This window comes from Ylistrum balloti, unplaced genomic scaffold (assembly GCF_031769215.1).
Source record: "Ylistrum balloti isolate Yb309-2 unplaced genomic scaffold, AGI_CSIRO_Ybal_v1 Utg369892, whole genome shotgun sequence".
Taxonomy (NCBI): Eukaryota; Metazoa; Mollusca; class Bivalvia; order Pectinida; family Pectinidae; genus Ylistrum; species Ylistrum balloti.
The window spans coordinates 565,739-589,805 of record NW_026782024.1 but is presented as its reverse complement, the minus strand read 5'-3'; the positions used below and the strand labels follow the sequence as shown (position 1 = coordinate 589,805).

Sequence of the window (24,067 nt, the reverse complement as noted above, 5' to 3'; positions counted from 1 at the left end):
GATAAAGGAACGAAATATAGAAATGCAGATTCCTTCGTTGCTCTTTTAATTTTTAAACATTTTTTTTCGACAGGAATTCTGCAAATCGTTGATGAGCATATTTTGTTTCCTTCTTTTTTAACGTCGCACTTTCGTATATATAGAGATCCGTCTATCCGTTTTATAATCATGTACATACACATAACGATATATCTATATCCTTGCAGCTGACAGTGTGATGGAGGAAGGGCAAGAACTAGAAGACAGCGATAAAACAAGCAGGGACACATGGTCGAAGAAGTCGGACTTCATTATGTCATGTGTGGGATGCGCAGTAGGACTCGGCAACATTTGGAGATTTCCCTATCTTTGCTACAAAAATGGAGGAGGTGAGATTATGTTTTCTTATCAAACAAAACTTTGTTAAAGTAATACCACTCATATTACCATATTAATTCACCAAGAAAAAACAGGTCATACGGGGGAAAAAAAGGGGGGGGATTACATATATTCATTCACAAAAAGGGACACTAACACGAATACCTGGCTTCGAACCGCTATTTTACTTCCGGGTCGTGGTATCCGGATGTAGTGAAAAATGAAATTTCAGGTCAGTTAGTAATTATCTACTATTTACTTAAACATAACAGATATGAACATATTTATTACTCAGGATTGTTGTACAATATTTTTTGTAATAGAGGAATTATATTTTAACATCATTTTCGAGTTTGTTTGTGTGGCAGGACACATGGTGTGATGAGGTTCGAGTACCGATATTTTGCAATTTTAGGCGACTGCCTATAATTTTGAGGGGTACGGATATTTGGACAAAAATATCTTTTATAATTGCAGCCCATGAACAAATCTCTCGTTTTCATGTAGTAAAGTACCCACTTAGATTGATCAAGATTTACATGGTACATGTCGCTGAATCAAAGCAAAAGACGCTTTCCTTTCCAGGTTACTTGGTCGCATTGTCTTTGTTCGTACTTTTCAACTATCGTTTCAATGATATTGAGTATAAATTGTGATTCTGTTGATATGTTGATACTTTAGAAGTAGAATGACAATTATTACATATGTAGACTTTGTTCCTTCTTTTCTATGACACTTCCATGAAATGAAATAAAAAAACAACCCTTTTTTACTAAATATTCATGTTGATATGTTATATCACAAATGAAATGTCTGCTGCATGTGATGGAACACGCAGTGTCTACCTGATGTAGGTTATAATGATACATATGTTTGTATATATTGTATGTTTACTAATTCTTATATATGACGTATTTAATTATAGGTGCCTTCCTCATACCGTATTTGACGTTCCTCGTGCTTGGAGGCGTGCCGTTGTTCATGCTGGAAATAGGACTTGGCCAGTATATGAGTCTGTCTGGTCTGAGGGGCTGGAATATCTGTCCACTGTTTCAAGGTAATATCACGTTATTGATAAATATTTTCAATATTAGCTTATTTATTACGCCGAAATCTGGTTAGCCGAAAACTGCAGGACAAAGAGGCGACCCTATATTTATTTGTCATCCAAAATGTATTCATGTAGATTATTTACTAGATCTGGAAACATTTAATTGCTTAGATAAAAAAAAAGCATATTTATATGTGTTTCGTTTGACCTGCTTGTGTCACCCGAAGTACTAGTGTTGTCGACCTATTCCTGAACACTTCATTTAACACTCCGTAAGAAGTTTCTGCAAGCAACTAGTACTTGTCTATGCCGTTGGTTTCTACTTTGATGTGTTCAATTCGAAATTTCTTAATCACGAGTATTTGCTAATTAACCTCGTATCTACCAACAATAGTAGAAATAATTTTCCAATAACCCAGCATAATTAGTTCAAGGACTGAATTATTTATCCACTTTTGTCAGACATGTGAAAACAGGTAACATATGTTATTGTGCCCATTCAACCATGCTGTTTGAACTGTCTGTACCAGCATAGGGATCAACATGTTTACGTTGAACGTACCATTAAATGTTATCAACATCATGTCACAGTTCTATGATTAAAGCGCCGCAGGAATTGGGGCGGTAAATATATTGACAAAGCTATTTTAAAGTGGTCTTATTAAGTATATGCACATGTCTGAAAAAACCCTGACTTTGTTAAGGATGATAAAGATATTGACAATGCTGTACTACAGCTTTGTATTTACAGTTGTGGTAATGCTCAACGCATCAAAAACTTCGTGGCCACGCATGTACTTATTGTGCAGAGAAATGAATGGTTAATATTACCGATTGAAAATTAAAGGAAATCTCGAGTAGTTATAAATAAATAGGGATCACGTGAATGTTAGAATTGATCGGTGATTACTAAAGACATTTTCAATTTGAAAATTTTCGACGTAACACTAGACCCTGCTTTAATTAGTCTGGTCGTGTATATTCACACATCGGATAATGGCGTGTGTTGTGTCTAGGGCAACAGAAATTACCTGTAAAGCAGTATATACGGGAGGGGTCCTGATCCGTACTTACTAGGTTGCCTTTGTAACAAACGTGCTTCAGATTTACCTGGGTGTATATCTTTGTTTACAAAACGATAGAAAAATAAGAATAATACAGAAGTAATGAAATTAAAATTTCCTTTGTGACGGTATGAGAGTTTAGATGATTCATTGCCGAGACAAAAAGAGACGCCCGTTTAATGTTTACATGTGTGGCATTTTTGTGAACAAAACACTTTAAATTACGAGTTGATATAAATATTCAGTCTGTATCTGACCGATTCACCTGTCTAACCTATAAACTTATGTCTTAATTAGGGAATATGCTTAGTTATACTCTTAAATATATATTTAGAAAATGAAGAAATCCTATTCCACACTTACCTGTAAGTCATTTCTAAATTTATATCAACCTCGACACAATCGCACAGTTGCGCGACAGAACAGCACAAGGTGCATTAGCGTGTTTGGTCCAGTTTTCCTATCGTGCATACATCGTGCAGACATGCGCACATATCAGTGTATGCGTAAATGCATAATCTTTGGTCTTAAATAACTCAAAATTGATATTTGATTGGAATTGTCTATGGAATCAGAATGTGGCAAGTACAGCAATTAGATCTGGATTACATACATTTCGACCTTTGACCTTTGTTAATATTTTAAAAATTTTAAATGTCGTTATCGAATCAAGTCAAAAAGGGCCATGTTTTGACGAGTATGAAGAAAGACGCCATAGCGAAGTCATTATATGTGTTACATATCGTGGCCTAGCTAATTAATTCATTAAATGTGAAAGAAGGTTTTGTATTTTTCAATATGGAGGTGGCGTAAAAATATGGAGATATATCACGTTTAAGCAATGTCAGGACTTGTAATTTACATATTGAGAAGTGGCAATATGGTGCTGTGATTATTATCTTCGTTCTCTGCTTCCACATGTTAAATTAGTAATTTCTTAATTATGATTATTAGGCAATTAACCTCATTGCTACCTGCATTAGTATAAATAATTATTCAACATCTAATCATACTTAGTCCAAACATTAAATTATTTAAACCTTTATTTTTCAATACGGACTTGGCGTAAAAATATGGAGATATATCACGTTTAAGCAATGTCGGGACTTGTAATTTACATATTGAGAAGTGGCAATATGGTGCTGTGATTATTATCTTCGTTCTCTGCTTCCACATGTTAAATTAGTAATTTCTTAATTATGACTATTAGGCAATTAACCTCATCGCTACCTTCATTAGTATAAATAATTAATCAACAACCAACCATAATTAGTCCAAGCATTACATTATTAAAACACTTTTGTTATACATAAATAGAAGGTGAGAGATGGGATATGTCATTTGCTTGCATTCAACCATGCTGTTTAAACTGTGCCTGTATATGCATCAATATATTAACGTTAAAAGTACAAAAAAATGTTATCAACATCATGTCACAGATGTATGATTAGACCACATCAGGAATTAGGGCGAAAATACTTTGAAAAAAAACTATATCAAAGCTGTGTTATTAAGTATAAGCACTTGTATGAATGAAAGCTGATTTTGTAAAGGATGATAAAGATATTGACAATGATATGTTACAGTAATCATGTATATGTAAGTGTATGAAGTTAATCTGACTTTGTTAGGACGATAAAGATATTGACAATGCTATGTTACAGTAATCATGTATATGTAAGTGTATGAAGCTAATCTGACTTTGTTAGGACGATAAAGATATTGACAATGCTATGTTACAGTAATCAAGTATATGTAAGTGTATGAAGTGAATCTGACGCCATGGAGAAGACAGGATGGCAAAGATTTTGTACTTTCACAAGCGTGTTCTATCAACGGACTATTCACCTAACATATCCTTACTTTGTAGCACACGTACTAAACTTTATATTAAGTCTTGTATTAACTCAGAATCCTGTCGCAATTGTCATCAACCCACACCAGCGTATCATGAAGACTTAAATGTTAGGTGAATTATATTGTCTATATGATAACGTTACTTATGAAGTCTGCACGCGCACAAGTTAGATTTCTCTCTCACACTATCCTGACCTTGGCGTTAGTTGTAACATTCTACAGCTTAAGAGCTACAAACATTCCTGAGATAAAATAGTTTGATAAACAGAGAAATATACGACCGAAAAAATTACCACCAATGACGGCCTACCAAAGTAAACCTTCATGATACCAGACCAATGGCGGCCTCTAAACGTAAAACATCATGATACCAGACCAATGACGGCCTCCCAACGTAAAACATCATGATACCAGACCAGTGACTGCCTCCCAACGTAAACCGTCATGATACCAGACCAGTGACTGCCTCCAAACGTAAAACATCATGATACCAGACTAATGACGGCCTCCCGACATAAACATCATGATACCAGACCAATGACGGCCTCCCGACATAAACATCATGATACCAGACCAATGACGGCCTCCCAACGTAAAACATCATGATACCAGACCAGTGACTGCCTCCCAACGTAAACCGTCATGATACCAGACCAGTGACTGCCTCCAAACGTAAAACATCATGATACCAGACTAATGACGGCCTCCCGACATAAACATCATTATACCAGACCAATGACGGCCTCCCGACATAAACATCATGATACCAGACCAATGACGGCCTCCCAACGTAAACATCATGATGCCAGACCGATGACGGCCTCCTAACGTAAACATCATAATACCAGACCAATGACGGCCTCCCGACATAAACATCATGATACCAGACTAATGACGGCCTCCCGACATAAACATCATGATACCAGACCAATGACGGCCTCCCGACATAAACATCATGATACCAGACTAATGACGGCCTCCCGACATAAACATCATGATACCAGACCAATGACGGCCTCCCGACATAAACATCATGATACCAGACCAATGACGGCCTCCTAACGTAAACATCATGATGCCAGACCGATGACGGCCTCCTAACGTAAACCATCATGATACCAGACCAATGACGGCCTCCCGACATAAACATCATGATACCAGACCAGTGACTGCCTCCCGACATAAACTTCATGGTACCAGACCAATGACGGCCTTTCAACGTTAACCATCATGATGCCAGACCGATGACGGCCTCCGAACGTAAACCATCATGATACCAGACCAATGACTGCCTCCCAACGTAAACATCATGATACCAGACCAATGACGGCCTCCTAACGTTAACCATCATGATACCAGACCAATGACGGCCTACCAAAGTAAACCTTCATGATACCAGACCAGTGACTGCCTCCAAACGTAAAACATCATGATACCAGACTAATGACGGCCTCCCGACATAAACATCATTATACCAGACCAATGACGGCCTCCCGACATAAACATCATGATACCAGACCAATGACGGCCTCCCAACGTAAACATCATGATGCCAGACCGATGACGGCCTCCTAACGTAAACATCATAATACCAGACCAATGACGGCCTCCCGACATAAACATCATGATACCAGACTAATGACGGCCTCCCGACATAAACATCATGATACCAGACCAATGACGGCCTCCCGACATAAACATCATGATACCAGACTAATGACGGCCTCCCGACATAAACATCATGATACCAGACCAATGACGGCCTCCCGACATAAACATCATGATACCAGACCAATGACGGCCTCCTAACGTAAACATCATGATGCCAGACCGATGACGGCCTCCCGACATAAACATCATGATACCAGACCAGTGACTGCCTCCCGACATAAACTTCATGGTACCAGACCAATGACGGCCTTTCAACGTTAACCATCATGATGCCAGACCGATGACGGCCTCCGAACGTAAACCATCATGATACCAGACCAATGACTGCCTCCCAACGTAAACCATCATGATATCAGACCAATGGCGGCCTCCAAACGTAAAACATCATGATACCAGACCAATGAAGGCCTCCCAACGTAAACATCATGATACCAGACAAGTGACTGCCTCCCAACGTAAAACATCATGACACCAGACCAATAACGGCCTAAAAACGTAAACCATCATAATACCAGACTAATGTCGGCCTCCCGACATAAACATCATGATACCAGACCAATGACGGCCTTTCAACGTTAACCATCATGATGCCAGACCGATGACGGTCTCCTAACGTAAACCATCATGATACCAGACCAATGACGGCCTCTCAACGTAAAACATCATGATACCAGACTAATGTCGGCCTCCCGACATAAACATCATGATACCAGACCAATGACGGCCTTTCAACGTTAACCATCATGATGCCAGACCGATGACGGCCTCCGAACGTAAACCATCATGATACCAGACCAATGACTGCCTTTCAACGTTAACCATCATGATACCAGACCAATGACGGCCTCCGAACGTAAACCATCATGATACCAGACCAATGACTGCCGCCCAACGTAAACATCATAATACCAGACCAATGGCAGTCTGTCAACGTAAACCGTCATGATACCAGACCAATGACGGCCTCCCAACGTAAAACATCATGATACCAAACCAATGACGGCCTCCCAACGTGTACCATCATGATACCAGACCAATGACGGCCTCCTAACGTAAACCATCATGATTCCAGACCAATGACGGCCTCCCAACGTAAAACATCATTATACCAGACCAATGACTGCATCCCAACGTAAAACGTCATGATACCAGACAAATGACGGCCTCCTTACGTAAACATCATGATACAAGACCAATGACGGCCTCCATACATAAACTATCATGACATCAGTTCAATGACCGCCTCTTAACGTAACCCATCATGATACCAGGCAAATGACGGCCTCCTAACGTAAACCATCTTGATACCAGACCAATGACGGCCTCCTAACGTAAACATCCTGATTCCAGACGAATGACGACCTTCCAATGTAAACATAATGATATCAGACCAATGATGGCCTCCCAGCATATACCGTCATTATACCAGACCACTGATGGCCCCCTAACGTAAACCATCATGATATCAGACCAATGACGGCCTCCCAACGTAAAACATCATGATGCCAGACCGATGACGGCCTCCGAACGTAAACCATCATGATACCAGACCAATGACTGCCTCCCAACGTAAACCATCATGATATCAGACCAATGGCGGCCTCCAAACGTAAAACATCATGATACCAGACCAATGACGGCCTCCCAACGTAAGACATCATGATACCAGACCAATGACGGTCTGTCAACGTAAACCACCATGATACCAAGTCAATGAGGTCTCCCAACGTTAACCAACCTGATACCAGTTTTACAGCCTTTTTACATACTTGACATTGCAAATGTAATGCTACATGCAGAGATGTTATAAAACATTTATAACCTCGGGAAACGATAAATGGTGAATAGTTTCGATGGTGAAAACGGACCTGTTGCATTTTATGTTCCCCTATATTTATGCTCATTTATTTATCTGAAGTTTAAAAGCCTTTTTACATACTTTACATTGCAAATGTAATGTGCAGCTGTTACGAAACCTAAGGAAACGATAAACGGTGTTTAGTTTCGAAGGTAAAACAAGAGATTTGTTGTCCATTATAAATACATATAACAATAAGAAATGGAAATCAACGACACGACAAACTCTTGTTTATCTGTCGCTTACCTCGATCCCTACAACGAAGCCAGCATTGACAGATTCCCATCAAGCTGTGTGACACTTTTCAAGAAATTGCAATAGCAATGCATTAATGCCAAAATTCAAAGATGGCTGCCATCTTGTTATTCCGATAAAATAAACTATGCAGAACGAGGAACACATAAAACTCATTTATATATTTCTTTCTTTCGGTCCAAAAATCAACTCATCACAACTAGGCGCCAAGAGAAAGCTGAAATGTATATTAGAAATTTGAAAATAAGCAAAATCTGTGCTTCTCCATCAATAGTGATAAGAAGAGTTGTTTAGGTAGCAGGAAGCAATTAATTTGCATTTTTCCTGAAATTATTGGTCATGTTTGAAATATACAGGTATAGCAGCTTGGTTATGAAAAATACATCCTTACATGTATATATTCATAAACTACATAACAATTACATTAATAGAAAAGAGATAGAATTTATATAAATACAAAAATTGCTCTAATCTCTGACATGTGATTACCATGGTTACCAACTCAAAAATGCTAAACATGCAAAAATATTGCTACTTCCAACCTAACACTACAACTTTATAGAAGAAATTTACTTCTGAACACCTGTCTTAAAATCAACAACACTGTTATGGTAACAAACAACTTACATTTCAGCAAATTCCAACTCCTTCACAAATCCTTCTTAATATGACTACGTGTAAACACTATGAAAATTTCACTTGCTGCAAAGCTAGCTTTTGGTGCGTAGACACAGATTCGAGACTGCCCAAATAGTAATCTCTAACATAAAGGTAAAATATTATTCTGAAAAAGATAAAACCCTACATTGTCCACTTCAACATGACAAGACTAATTTTAGCGAGGAATTATTTTTGAAATTCTCATTAGAACCTTTATAATGGAGTAATATATTGAACAAAAATAATACTCATGGCCACACCAAGACAGACGACGATGTTCTGATGATGTTGGTGAAAACAAAACATCAATAAGAAAATACCAACCATGTCAACATACTTGTAATCCAAACTCAAATTCAATGAAACTAGAGCAAAAAGTAACTGGAAGAATAAATCTCTTCTGCTTCACCGATGACACCTGCCATGTTAGTCTCGGTCAATCCGAATAATGACACGTTCTTAAATGATAACAATGATATCACCACTACGACTGTAAAACTCATTACCATGCATCGTTTGAAACGCTGTGTAACGAGTTTGTCGGTTAGTTGATGACATCTTGCACGAAAATCCAAGGCCAAATATTTAAATTTAGCTTTGTCATTCATTATGTTCATTCTGACTGAATATTTCCAAGGAATGTTGCATATAATATAAATTAATTTCTGCATTTTAAATTTAACACTATCATTAATTGCAGCACAAATTATGATTTACTTTAGTGCATAAATTAATAATTAATTGTTGGCAGACATTGAATGACAAACAAGTTGCAGTTAATGCCTCTAATATATACAGTTATACAAGGTTGGCATTTCATAACCATCGTATCGATTTCTGTCTTGGTCTTATTCTTTGCTTATGGGTCTAATTATAAACACTGATTAAACGAGTCAAAGATGTACTTGTACTATACACGTTTTTGTATTGTGGTGCTATTTTGTCCCGTCTCTCTTGCTACTGGAAACGTTTGGACAATGACACATTGATTTATGTATATTGTATATTTCTTTAAAGTGTCATTACCAAAAACCTAATGATAAAACAAGAAATTTAAAGTACACATATGAATCATATAAATATTTTAGTAACTTGGTTTTGACTTTGGTTTAGTTTGGAATATATTTCTTAATATCCAATCAACAGCTATGGTATGTGTCTAATGTGCGTGCTTTGTTAGGTGAGTTGGAATGAGGATTTTCTGACAGAGGTGAACGTTCAACAAAGGGGTATCAAGGGACACAAAAGGAAGAAGAACGATTTCTAGCAGAGAACATATTGGGAACAACAGGTACAATTTCAACGTCTTACCTGCAGGGTAGTTTGACTTAAAAGTATTCATGTGTATAAGGCTTGTCGCTGATGCAAGAAGGCGTTTCACCATCAAATGTTGAATAATTTTGTTGGAGGTTGGTTTCTCTGTTGCCTTGTGCAGCTGACATCTTTATGTACTTTTTTCATCTTGGAAGGTTTCTTTATTTTCCACTTCTGTATCCCCGTGTACAGCTGATCATCATGTGTTTAACAACAAGAGCATACAAGCATGTCAACTTGATTATAATCAGATTTAATAAAACTAGGGTAAAATATAAACTAAAGTGAGATTTTCAAACAGTGGTGATTACATGTCGCAGTTGATTTGATATTCAAGGGCCTGTTCTTCCCATGATCACGATTTTCGTTCAAGAAGTTGTCAACTGATGGAAAACTCGTAACATAGGGTTTCAATAGATGCAGGTTGATGAAAATCATGGGGAAGTTTTACGGTCGCTATAGTAATCTCATTGAGAAATATTTTTTGTTCGATATGAAGCTGGACGTGTCTAATACTCGTTATTCTGTCTGTTCTTTCCGTTGCTTTATATCTTTTTCTCATTTGAGAACGTGACGTTGACCAAGAATTACATGGCGTGTGTCGTAGGTACAGCAGAAGTAAAGGATAATCTCGATATGGAACACTCAATGATAAAAAATATTAAGTGAGGAGTTGCAGAGATGGAATCCATGGACTGTCTGGGTGTAAGATTCGTGCCAAAAATGACTTATGGACTGTAGTGATCTGGATCTCTGGTAGTGTTTTCGGACTTGCGCTGACACTGAGGATGTATATAATTACCAATTTGTGTATGATGGCTTTACGGGCGTAAATATTATAATTTTACCTCCAGTGGATCATCAATACATAAAATCATTAATATCGATCAATTTGATGTTCGGTACAATATCAACATTTATCAAATAACTTAGCAATGCAACTATGTTTGTTTTTTTTATACTTTGAATGTTCATTGTGTATTTGAATTTCTATGCCTGTTCTCCAATCCTTTTGTTTATACAATAATATTGATTCAAATGAAAAGAAAGATTGCAATAGAGCCTGTATCGCTCAACTGGCACATTGGTTCCTCTTCACCTAAGAATGCTTCAGCCCAAATTTTGTCGTTATCCATGGTATTTCAAAGATTTTGGTCTATTTCCCCCTACCTTCTCGGCCTCGCAACTTTCACCCCAGGAGACCGAGACCAATCTATTATACAAAATTGATTCCCCTTCACTTAAAAATGCTTCGGTACAAATTTTTGTTAAATGCAATCCTTCCTACGGAGGAATTGGATCTTTTTGCGGTATTTTCCCTATTCATTATGGATGAAAGAAGGTAATCTTGTGGAGATGAAGGAGGAGGCTGTAAATCATGTTGACAGATTAAGTTAATTATTTAATCAGTTCATTTCTATATTTAACCATGATGCAATTAAAATGAAACATTCTGCTAGCATGGTGCAAGAATTGTACCTTTTGCCTACATTGCATTTAAAGTAAGCGGGGAATCAATTTGGGACATATTATGTTATTTTTATTCATTAATGATTAAGTGTGTTTACACATTTTTTTACCTATCACATTTCTGTTTATATTAATGATGTAAAAGTAAAACCGTTTCAGAACTGCTGATGCAAGGATAGCGTCCATTTCATAATCAAGCGCTGCCAAAAACGCAAAAATCATGTTGCTCACCATAACATGATTATTTTCGTCAGCTGTGCTTATTTTGAAAAAAAAAAAAAAAAAAAACTCTGGCAGGAAAAAGCGAAATACTGATATGAATATTTCACGAACTAGGAAAACTACCATAGTTCTTAAGTAATACTAAATAAATGACACACATAGTTCTACGGAAGCAAACCTTCTGGAATGTCCGTTTTTGCGACTTTGCTAATATAATTTCAAGAAGGAATTAAAAATTGTTATAGATAATTTTGAGAGTACTGTGTACTGTTTTCCAAAATAACGTTAATTACTTATTGTTATCAATAGTGAATGTCCACATGACCACAGGAGGTTTTTAAGGAAATGTCACAAGTGTTTACCTCTAAGAATATTAAGTTGAATTCTTAGGAATTTTTTTTTACATGATTGACGCCTGTGATCTGGAAGATAGATCAAGATAATTCATATTTACATTATATTTGTGATGTATCTAACCTCCAGGCCTTTCCAAACTTGAGTAGACGTTTCAAAACATTGGTTCCCTACATTGGAGTTTTGAACTTTGACCCCTATGGAAAACTTAAACAAATGCAAAAACAGAAGGTTGTTAACTGAAACACGTAACAGTTTCCACTTTAAAAAAGTAAGAAAACGCCATTTATGATATTAATATAATTGACCCCTGTGGCCTTGCAAGTAGGTCAACGTCATTCATATTTACAAACTTGATAGGTAATTACTTTAGCATTATGTGTTTAAAATATTTTTAGTACACGCACAATTTATAATAACACATCACATTTACAAAAATAAAGTACTAGATTTAGATATATATATATATAATTGCTAAAATCTATTGTTTTTCCCTTTACACTGATTCGGCATTTAGTCTAGTTTTCTTTCTTATTCGGATTGTTCATCATTGTACATTCATGTAAATATATTTCGTTAAACGGTTATTACAAAAAAAGAACAGAAAAAAGTGAGAAAAAAAAATCAAATCTTCCTGAACTGCTCAACTGCTAATGAATAAGATTAATGTTAAAGAAATTTGGATTTGTGACTCTTGTTTGGCTTAGTTAACATGGCTAAACGTCCTACGAATAGCGAAGGTCATAAATTGACGGTCTTCCGGGGTAAAATGCGAGGTGAGTGCATGTGTTTGAATATATGTTGCAAGTCTGCAATGTGCTCTCATGTTCACAAATAAATATTATATATTAATACTTTTGGAACTCGGAAGGGCCTTGAAATTACATAACGCTTTCCAGAACATGTGCTTAGTTAACTTGTACAGTCCGCTTGTTCGTGACGAGTTACGTAAAGGTGGAAGGTTGTCCATCACCATGTGGTGGTCAAGGTTGTACAAAAGACACACAAGTGAAAAGCACCTTTTCGTAATTTAAAGTGGTCAAAAGAAAAATCATAATTTAGAAGGGGAGGTACAACAGCCCCATAATTAGATAAATTTCATAATTTTTATACATCAGATAATTTTAGAAAAGCGTCAAGAACATGTGTATTTTCTGAACCGTGCCAATGTTCGAGATGATCCCTACACCGAATCGTGCCATGGCTTGTACTCCTCGGGGTTAAACATTGACGTGCTTTATTGTTTTGTAACTAGGTTTGTTCGAATATTGCTTCTTAAATCATAGCTAGTGTCACTTTTAATTGTGATATGCTGAGGCATGTTGGTTAAATGGATGTACCAAATATGTCTCTGTTTAATCATACACATACGTGTTTGTTATCTTTTTGCCTATAGTTACTCACCTCGTCGACCTTGAAAACGGATGTTCGTGTAGTTATCTGTTAGTCAAAGGATTATTTCTGCTATTTCCTAAAACGAAGTCTCGAATTTCGTATAATCAAGAGTAGTCAAGAGAAATAAGGGAGACCCCCCTTACAACTTTTACAGATCGAACAATAGTGAAAGCCAAGATCCCTTTAGGATCTCTTATCCGAAAGACGAAAAGTACTGCCCAATGGTTTATGTATTATATACATTTGATAACAGTTATCGATATTTCTTTATTATCAGGAATAGGAATATCCAACGTCCTTACCTGTTTCTTCATGAATATTTACTACATATTGGTGCTCGCCTGGGCCGCATACTATTTGGTGTTGAGTATGAGGGCAGTCCTACCATGGTCAAACTGCAACAATACGTGGAACACACCGAGGTCTGTAACTGGCTTATCGTATACATTCTTGTGCAGCCTGTAATACAATTATGATATTTATAACTTTTTATTTGATTGTTATTTTGTTTGCCATTGTGTGCCTCGTTATGAAAATACACAGATTAGATCGTGTTAACTTCACAATATGATTTCTCTGCAATATTTTAACCTGAGGTGTGTTTCAGTATACCTTACCTGATCAATATCAGATCAAACGTCCTTCCAACTAATTTTATTTTTGTATTTTATTTTACAGGTGCACATTTTACGGAATGAATATGAACAGCAGTCAAATTGATAATCTCACTCTGCTGAAGTCAAATATTACCTTCGGAAGATCGGTGGATTCTTCTGTGGAATTTTGGGAGTAAGATAGCCATTTATATTTTGCATGTCAAATAGATTGTTTATCAGACAACAAAAAGCAATGGAATATACTGCAAATACTTGATATGTGTATAATGCGTTTCTTTTGGTGTTGGACGTTAAATACCTATTTTGTTGTGTTTATGTTTTGCATACAATATTGATTAACACATCCTATACGATAAATTATAGACGAAAATACTATCTATCCCTAACAACTATTTGTCTCAAAATGATAGGAAAGGAACCCATAGAATGTAAGAAATGGAGTTAAATAATTTGGTTATAAAATGAGTCCAATTTCAAGTTAGGGAGCATTGATACACCTGATAATTCTCTGCAGGCGTAGAGTGTTACAGCGAACGTCGGGCGTTTCTGAGGGTGGCGGTATTATCTGGGAACTGGCATTGTCCCTATTGGTGATGTGGATGATTGTTTACTTCTGTTTGTGGAAAGGCGTCAAATGGACAGGCAAGGTAAGCCTCTATTGTTGGAAAGTCTACATGAGGTACCAAGAGGAAATGTAACAGATGTTCATTTTCCTTGTCCTAACTACTATTCAAAGAGAAATGAAACCAAAACACATCACATAATTTTAACTGCACGAATTAGTTGTTTACCCAAATGAAAATCACGATATATCTGATGATATGTGTAATATTAAGATAAGAAGAGTTTTTCGATGTTCTGATTAAATATTATAATATTATTCCAGAGAAAATAGTATAAAACATTTTGATAAACTCTCTCCTCTGTAGCAATTAACAACATAAACCTTTCTCCGAGTTTTTTTTTTTTTTTTTTTTTGATCTTATTGTTTCCATTTTTATTCAGATTGTGTATTTCACTGCCACATTCCCATACGTTATACTTGGAACACTGTTGATTCGAGGGATCACACTAGATGGCGCCGTCGACGGTATCATATACTACCTGAAACCGGACATATCAAGACTTGGGGACGTTCAGGTAGTCAGATGCTTTCTCAATAGGAGAGTATACAAATCGGGGAATTTATTATTAATCCAAGTATTTAAAGCATACAACTCAATATTATGGTAAAAATTAAATCTGGAACTACAATATGCATATTTACAGACATACAGGATATATACAGAGAACGAATGTGGTATTGACTGCAGTTCATCGAGTTTCATTTGCAATGATAACACAACACAAAGCTACATATTTACTTCTGAACACGAAGAACATGTTATATATACATCTGCTTCCTCTTTTAAAATATAGTTATCATTTTCTTTTTTGCTGCTGGTCTACTTACATGTATATAAACATCGACTCGCCTGTAATGTCAGTTGTTTAAAACTGTGACCACGTTAGGTGAATCTGAAAGGACTATACCATTTATTGTTTGTTGTAGGTCTGGATGGACGGAGGGACTCAGATATTTTTCTCCTATGCTGTTGCTATTGGTATAATGATAACTCTTGGAAGTTACAACAAATTTACAAATAATTTTTACAGGTAATTGCATTTACTTTTTGGAAAATTTAACTAGTTTTCTAAAGTCCTTGAAGTTCATAGTAGTTCTACCAGCGATAGGCAAATGACAAGGGAAGGATGAAGAGTCAGAAAATAGATATGCCACCCGAAACTGATCAGTAACTTTACGTTATCTCACTCAAGTTTTCAATTCATTATATCAATTATACAAGTTTTTAGCGAGCTTCTTGCGAGAGAAGTGATAACATTGTCACGAGTTTCAACAATCATACTTGACCATTGTTGACAAGCATCACAGTTTCCATTTCATCCTTGGAGTCATCTTTACTCTTCATCGATGACATCCATTGTGACCTAACAACGAAGTCTGCGAATGTGCAGTTTCATTTCTTATCCTGATGTCATATTAAATCCTGGAATTAACTGCTGAATCATGGTAATAAATCTTTTACTCTTTAAACATGACACTACTTACTTCACCTGATCCAGATGTACATGGAGGGTGTCGTCAGTGAAGCAGAAGATGCTGAGTCTTCACTTGGTCTTATTTTCCTTGAAATTTTCAGGTGTCACCGATTAAATATTTTTGTTCACATTTTGGCCCAGTACATCGACTTGCTGTTTGGATTAGGCTTCTGATAACATGTCTGTATTTCCTTGTTGTGTTTGCAATGAAGTTGCGAAGCGAGATATAGGCATTACTTTTCTGGCGGCGGCTGCAGTGACGTCAACATTTGTATTAAACTCCACATTATGCAACTGAGATACAAGTGCTTTCATCACCAGACCTGCTCAATAATTATAACATACGAGCGAGAGCACCTGAATACGTTTAAATTTACATTTTAACATATACTTTGTTAATTGATTATGCCACACAGAACTTGATTTCGTCTAATCTATCATAACGAAATGTAAAATATACTTTCTATATATAATCATGCAAACATACATTTCAGATTCAAATTTCACCTTTTTTCTGTCAGTTGAACATTTTTAGTTAATTGTGTCATGTGAATGTTTTCTGTTTAGTTCTAATGCTACATTATGATTATTTCATTCTTTTTACTTATTTGTTTCATTCTGATAAAATGAATTAGCGGGCACGCGCGAGACATTTAATTGCCTATGATTTTGATGGACCGATTTGTCCATCATTCCTTGGTGTTGGTGACCTACTCTGTAATAACAGGCAGAAGAAAATACAATAATGATTTCAAAAATACGCGATTAAGTTATATATTCCATGGTTGGTATTGAACTAAAGCAAATGGCATTGTATATCTGACAGGACCTGCCACCTTGTCTCAATGATAACAAGATCTGCATTTTAGCTTTACGTGACAACTCCGTAATCAACGTTCACTTATTGTGCATAGAAACATATATCACTGTTTGAAAGGATAGCTTAAGAATGCAAAATGGCAAAACACGACAGCAGTAATCGAAATGTAAAAACATCAGGACCACTAAGACGTTTACATAGACGCCAGTGAAACAGATAATAGAATTAGGTCAATTGAAGGTTACTCTTTGCAAAATGGACAGGTTTAATAGTAAACAATATCTTCTGGATTACTAATGAGCTTCCATATTAAAATCGCACAAGAGAATAGAACGAGGTTCATACGAACTATTGATCAGTTTTATCTACTAAAAGTCCTTGAAATACACGCATTGAATGTTGTAAATTAACTGTCATTATAAGCAAATGAAAAATGAAGATCATTGTTATCTGTGTTGATTAGCTCTTCCACAAAAGCGGTCAGTGAAAAGAGGATTTGAATATGACCCATCATACCCCCAGAATCGCTAAATATATAATGAATTTTCAACATTATCCAAATCATATGTCCTAGTCTATGGTAGATATGAAATTACTAGTTCCGAAAATCTAATTAACTGCTTTTCGATGACAGATTTCGTTATCACTTTTTTGAAGAAAATTTTTCAGGAGACATTATACTTACAGTATTAATGAGAGGATTTATACATTGACAGAGACTGTATAATAATATCGACGATTAACAGCGGAACCAGCGTGGTCGGGGGAGTTGCTGTCTTCTCCGTGCTAGGGTTCATGGCTAAGCAACAAAACCTCCCAATAGCAGACGTGGCTGATGCTGGTATTTACACTGACATTACATATATAAAATGGAGAACGACAAGCCGTACTAAATGCTGTGATATTTAAAATGTCACTGTTGCGATGTTAATTGAATATGATATCAGTATGTTTTTATGATTCGTCAATGAATTGATTTTATTTTATTACCCTAAGTAAGATTTTAGATTATTTTAATATTCACTGATCATCTTTAATTGTGTCACGTGAAAATCTAAAAACCCGCAAGATGTTGTCGGACAACCTTTTTAAGGCATTTGTCTATGAAAATGTTGTTATTCGTAAGTTGTATTGCTTTGTGAAAATGAAAATAAAGTAATTGTAAGTCTCTAAGGATCCAATATGCCTAATACAAACTCTACTTTTCAGGACTTTGTAGAACTTTTGATTTTACATGTTAGGTCCCGGCTTGGCTTTTATCACGTATCCTAAGGCCATGACACAGATGCCAATTTCTCCGATGTGGGCTGTCCTTTTCTTTTTTATGATAATTCTACTGGGACTGGACAGCCAAGTATGTTCAGAGCGTCATCGTATCGTGTAATATTATTTTCCTCTTACTATAACCCACTGTAATTCAAATATAACATCTCTGAATTAGAAAGCAAACGTTATGGTAAGACATCTTATATATGTACGTTTTATGATAGCAGTCTGCATTTCCAAAAGTATACTGATAAATTACCTTGTTATCAATATTTAATAGTTGATAATCATTTAAGATATTTAAAGATTAGAAGGGAATACGAATATAATTTAAGATATAAATTGATATGCACGTTTATTGGTATATTTTGTAAGTGATTGATAAGGCGCAATTTCTTGCTTTATATGATTATAATTTGAGATCTAACAGACAAATTTGTTTTTTAAATAACTCGATAATTTAATGTCCTGTAGAGCTGAATAATTTATCCTTCTGTTGGATATTTGTCCATTAAAGTGTATAATAATTTGGGGTAACAATATATCGCTTGATGTGCATTAGTTTAATTTGTAAAGCACTTAGATGCACAAACCGGATATTAATATCACTCCTATTATTACAATTTGTTACAAAGATGTTTTCCTACAGTGCCAAGTTCCAATTTAACATCTGTGTGTTATTGGAGGCAGTACGCAGTGCCACACTGGCGTCACTGACAACGCCAACGACAACAATTAGATCAAGATCAAATAACCAAATTAATGTTATTCTTATTATTTTCTTTATCGTAAATATATCATATACATTAAAAGTAGATATATTACATCTCCCGTCAGATTTGAAACATTTACACATGAAATTTATTGACGTATGTCACGATCGCATATTTATGAAGAATGTCATTCACGAGAAGAGTTTGTAATCTTGTGTAAGTCTACTCACCAAGCGTAATCTTGATATATACAAACTTTGGGTATGGTTAGCATCATCGATAACTTGTGTTTGATACTTATAGTCTAACCAAGAGGTATACTAAAAATATCTAATTCATCTACTTTCGAACCTCGTAACGAAACCACCGGACATACTGACGAGCTTCGAAAACACAAAAAATCAACCTTGGTACATGTATACAACATCGAATACATCTAACTTTGTATCACACGACCCAATCACAAGTATAAAGCATCAAACACACAAAATTATATTGAACTATGAAGTCGATGAGAGGGCTATCAAGACCACACAGTTATACAGTAGTCTCTGCAATCAAGCATCGCTTGACATCCAAGCTGATATTACATGTTAAGATCATCGTTAATAAAATGGTGGTATTAGGGGGAAAAAACATTGGATCAATATTCGCTAACTATGTAGATATTTCAATACAATTGATGTTTTCGTGTATAATGTATTAAATTTAGTATAACATTATGACGTACAACACATTCTTTATTGTAAATGTTAAATATTTGCTTGTAACGACGTCTTGTAATGTTTACCTATAGTGCAACTATAAGACAAGAAGGAAGAAATTGCATTCATAATGATATGAACGCAATGCGGTATGTGTAATACTGACACTTTTTGTTGCCGATTCATATAACGTGAGACCATCGTAAGACATTTTATAATTTTACTGACTATAAACTTTTCCACGAAGAACGGTGATACTGTTGAACAGAAACTTCAAAATATCTGAAATTGGGGAAAGCCTTTAAATGAATGTGACTTCTAATCCAATAGCTATATGTCTGTTTTAAAACATTGTGTGAAAAGCTTTTATCCAGAATCTTGACAGTCGCGAACTGACGTCAATGCAGTCTTAAAACTAACACGAAACATATATACCTGTATCATGTAGGAAACTTACTACGGATGATTTATATTTAAAACGACTTGGCGACCTATTTGTTTTCTCATAAACGTAATTGCGTCTCACATGATGAATTGTTTCTGTGTTTAAACTTGCATTATTTATATATATATATATGAAATCGGCTGTTACCTGGAATCAATTTATGCTGAATTTTAAAGAGCTTTTATCACATAACACGTTGTGTTGAAGATTTTATTTGGCGTTTAATGATAACATGATTTGTTATGTTGTAGTTCGTTGGAGTTGAAGCCGTCATTACACCAATTGTGGATCTCTTCCCAAGATATCTACAGCAGAAAAAGCGTCGGATGGTGTTCGTGGCCGCCTATTGTCTCGTGTCTTATTTTGTAGGGTACTCCATGGTCTCTAGGGTAATTTATTCAAGGCTTAATTGATTTACTACACATAAAAGGCTTATTTAATGTCAATGTTTTCAAATAAACCAGTTCATGTTACATCAGTAATCATTGCGTGTGATGATAAAATTCTGATCCTTTATATGCTTAGTCTACAGTTTACATACACTAAGATTATTGGATGTTATTTATCAATTGTGTGTCTTTTCTACTATGTTGACACCGACTCATACTTCACTACATTTCAGGGTGGAATATACATCTTCCAGTTGTTTGACTACTACTCCGCTAGCGGTCTCATTTTATTGTGGACATCGTTCTGGGAAACTATCGCAGTAGCATGGATATTCGGTAAAAACATATATTTATCTTGTTCAATTCATTATTTAAGGTGTACACAATGACGAAAAATTACCTTAAACTTTACAACCGTTTCATCAATAAAAAATACTGGTTTTGAAAATCCTTTACTTCTAGATAAAAATGTTTTATAACTCTTTTTCCTGTAGGAGCTGACAAATTTTATGATGCCATTGATATGATGATTGGTAAGAGAATTAACCCGTATTTGAAGATCTGCTGGAAATACACAACACCCGCCGTATCTATGGTAAAGTACTTGTGGTTTCGTTTGTACTGAATTGTTGTACGTGTATGTGTAACCAGTATATGTTGGTCCTAATCCTGTCGACGGTTTACTAATGAAGACTTAAAAATCTATACAGGGATAGTCGAAGTGATTTCAGGACAAAAACAATATAGTTAATGACTACTGCTACTGATGTTTCATTATGACGTGAGTCTTTAAAGTTTTGGAAAAACTTTCATTTTAAAGCCCAAATACAAGAAGTATTATTCCAGATTGTTACTAGGATGTTCAGTAAAAAGAAACAACATTGCGAAGAATACAAAACGCCCGTGCATTAAATCGAATTTACTACTGGCTCATGGTACCATATTTTAGTATCTGTTACTGGTTCGTGGTTACTTAATTTATGTTCTGTTACTGTTTTGTTGTTACATATTTTAGTATGTGTTACTCTTTCTTTAATCATTTTAGGAATATGTTACTGATTCTTTGTTACTTTATTCAGGGTTTGTTACTTGCTCTTATTTCAGGGTCTATTTCTGGCTCAGCTGATCCGATTCCGACCGCTTACCTACAACAAAACGTACGAGTACCCGGCCTGGGCCCAGGCATTTGGTATCATGCTAGCATTGTCCTCCATGATGTGTGTCCCAGTGTATGGCCTCGTCAGTTTCTTAAAGACAGACGGATCTCTAGTACAGGTAATAAACATATGCATTAAGCATTGTAGTTGGTTAAGGGGGTCCGAAAAGGATGTAAAAATGTAAATGCCAATTATCTCTAAAAACTTTTTGTAAATATGTATAAGTTGTAGCAGGCTTTTGATCAATTTAAAATCCACGGGTCAAAATGCCCCTTGTGTCTCTCGTTTACATTGAAATTCTACATGTAGGATATTGCTACATGCTATCAGCACTCTGGTTATTGAGCTTTTTGGTTTTTTGAGAGGAAATCATTTGATTGGAAAGGTTCCGCATGGCGTACTACGACAGACGAAACACGACAGGGGACCTAATAAAAACCAATTGGTAAACAGAGGGACATGACACAAATGAAAAATCAACATTACCCCTTTTTAAACTTCAATATTTGTTAATTTATTTTACATTATTCTCAATACTATTTGTATATTCTTATGTTGTTTCAGAGATGGAGAAAAGTAACCACACCGATACTCCAGAAACATCAAATTCACCCTAGCTGGGGATTAACACAACATAACCATCATTACCCCCAGCTAAACGGATTTAAGCAGGCATCATAAAGTTTTTATAAATTCTAAAACACTGTTTTTTTTCCAAATATATTCGAAATTGAAAAGTAGATTTATGCATTACGGTGAAGAATTGTAGGTTACTTTGGGTTATTGTTCTTCTGCTCATGGTTACTTGGTAAGGCTAAAATATCACTAGCTATTCAAGTACAGAAGGCGTCGTTACACTGACCTAGAGAAAAATCATAAATATTTACAGTGTAAATCTGCAGTTTGAACTTTTTGATGCGTTGCTATTGCTTTCACTGTTATGAAATTTAGTGATTCAAAATTATTACCTCTCTGGAGATGATACATATCAAATATATGAAAAAGAGTTCTCAATTAAAAAAACAGGTAATCATAATTATATAGCAAATAGTATAAGCAGTGTTATCGGAATTATTTTGTTTTGGTACGAATTAATATAAGACGGTAAAGTACGTGGTAGTTATATAGTATCATGTAATTCAGGAAACGGCCATATTGTACTCAAAGTGGTCAAATCTTGTAAAAACAGCACTGAACGATCCAGAGTTGACATATTTAAAACGTGACTACCACACAGATGTATACTGAATCATCTTGTAAGGCAAAAGGACAATAGCCAATTTATTCAAAATTACTTCGCTGATATTGAAAGGGCGATAATTCAATCATCATTAGGTTTAGGAAATTAATTAATTCGACTTAGGAAAAGGGATAGATTAGTGTTATGTAAATTATAAAAAAATATCAATATTCAAACCCAAATATAGATGAAATTGTAGGAATATTTAAAACGTGTAATGATTTTTTTTTTTAATTTTCAGATCAAATTATTATTATATTTACATAAATCATTCTCTTCATTATAACACATCTAAAGTAATTTTGTTGGGTATATTGCATTATGCATATATGAAATAATGCTGTACCTGTCTAAATGTAATCAGCTATGTCATTATCTTCGCTTGATTTCATTTTGATCTCCTGACAAGTGTGTTGTCAAAATGTAATAAAATATTGACTTTTGAATATCACCGTGTTATTTCCTTCCTTTACCATCATATAGAACAAAGCTTGTTTTAGCATCGCACCTGCATACTGACTTTCTCTATCAGCGGGGCTGCCTTTTTCGGCCACCACATACCACTCAGCTGCCTGAGATTGTCAGATAATTATCTCCGGTTTGTCTGTCATTTCACGCATAAAACAAAGAAAATTTCTTAACATGAAAACGGCATTTTAGTTACATGGATTTATTAAAGAGTTAATCACTTTATACGGCACAAGATAATTTCCAATATAACATTGTAACATTATTATTTCGTAGATGTTTATCCCACATCTTCCTATGGACGACTATACCGCATCGTTTGGATGATGGTATGTTCCAATCCTCTGTCATTTTGTAAAGTACATTATTCAGCTAGCCTGAACATTTTCTCAACACACATTTAGTCAACGTTAGCCCAACACCTGAAAATCAACATTGGACCAACATAAGTCTCTTATCTGGGAAGGAACAAAAAAGACCAGGTGCTTGGCGTTCTCGGCCAAACAGTTCTGCTTATTCCAAAATGTCTCAGGTCAAAGTTTTTAGCAGTTTCCTATTTTCTTGACAGCTCCTCCCTTCCCCCTCCCAAGATTCCTTGTCAAAAATAAATATAGATATTG

The 24,067-nt window shown here is 35.6% G+C and overlaps 1 protein-coding gene across 1 annotated transcript; it reads left to right on the top strand.

Moving 5' to 3' along the window:
- The first annotated feature begins 217 nt into the window (after positions 1 to 217).
- On the top strand, positions 218 to 22,420 carry LOC132546488 (sodium- and chloride-dependent creatine transporter 1-like). Its single transcript, XM_060210205.1, has 14 exons — positions 218 to 368; positions 1,283 to 1,414; positions 13,806 to 13,980; positions 14,237 to 14,317; positions 14,660 to 14,792; positions 15,151 to 15,285; positions 15,698 to 15,801; positions 17,782 to 17,906; positions 18,307 to 18,419; positions 20,445 to 20,582; positions 20,816 to 20,918; positions 21,077 to 21,177; positions 21,687 to 21,857; positions 22,304 to 22,420. The coding sequence occupies exons 1-14, from the start codon at positions 218 to 220 to the stop codon at positions 22,418 to 22,420; spliced, it is 1,779 nt and encodes a 592-aa protein (XP_060066188.1).
- Positions 22,421 to 24,067: the final 1,647 nt, after the last annotated feature.

Excerpts from the sequence above, each read along its gene's own strand:
- LOC132546488 (XM_060210205.1), top strand. The coding sequence starts at position 218 with ATGGAGGAAGGGCAAGAACTAGAAGACAGCGATAAAACAAGCAGGGAC. Across the intron at positions 369-1,282 it reads TTGCTACAAAAATGGAGGAG|GTGCCTTCCTCATACCGTAT; the intron begins GTGAGATTATGT and ends ATTTAATTATAG. Across the intron at positions 13,981-14,236 it reads GGCTTATCGTATACATTCTT|CAGTCAAATTGATAATCTCA; the intron begins GTGCAGCCTGTA and ends GAATATGAACAG.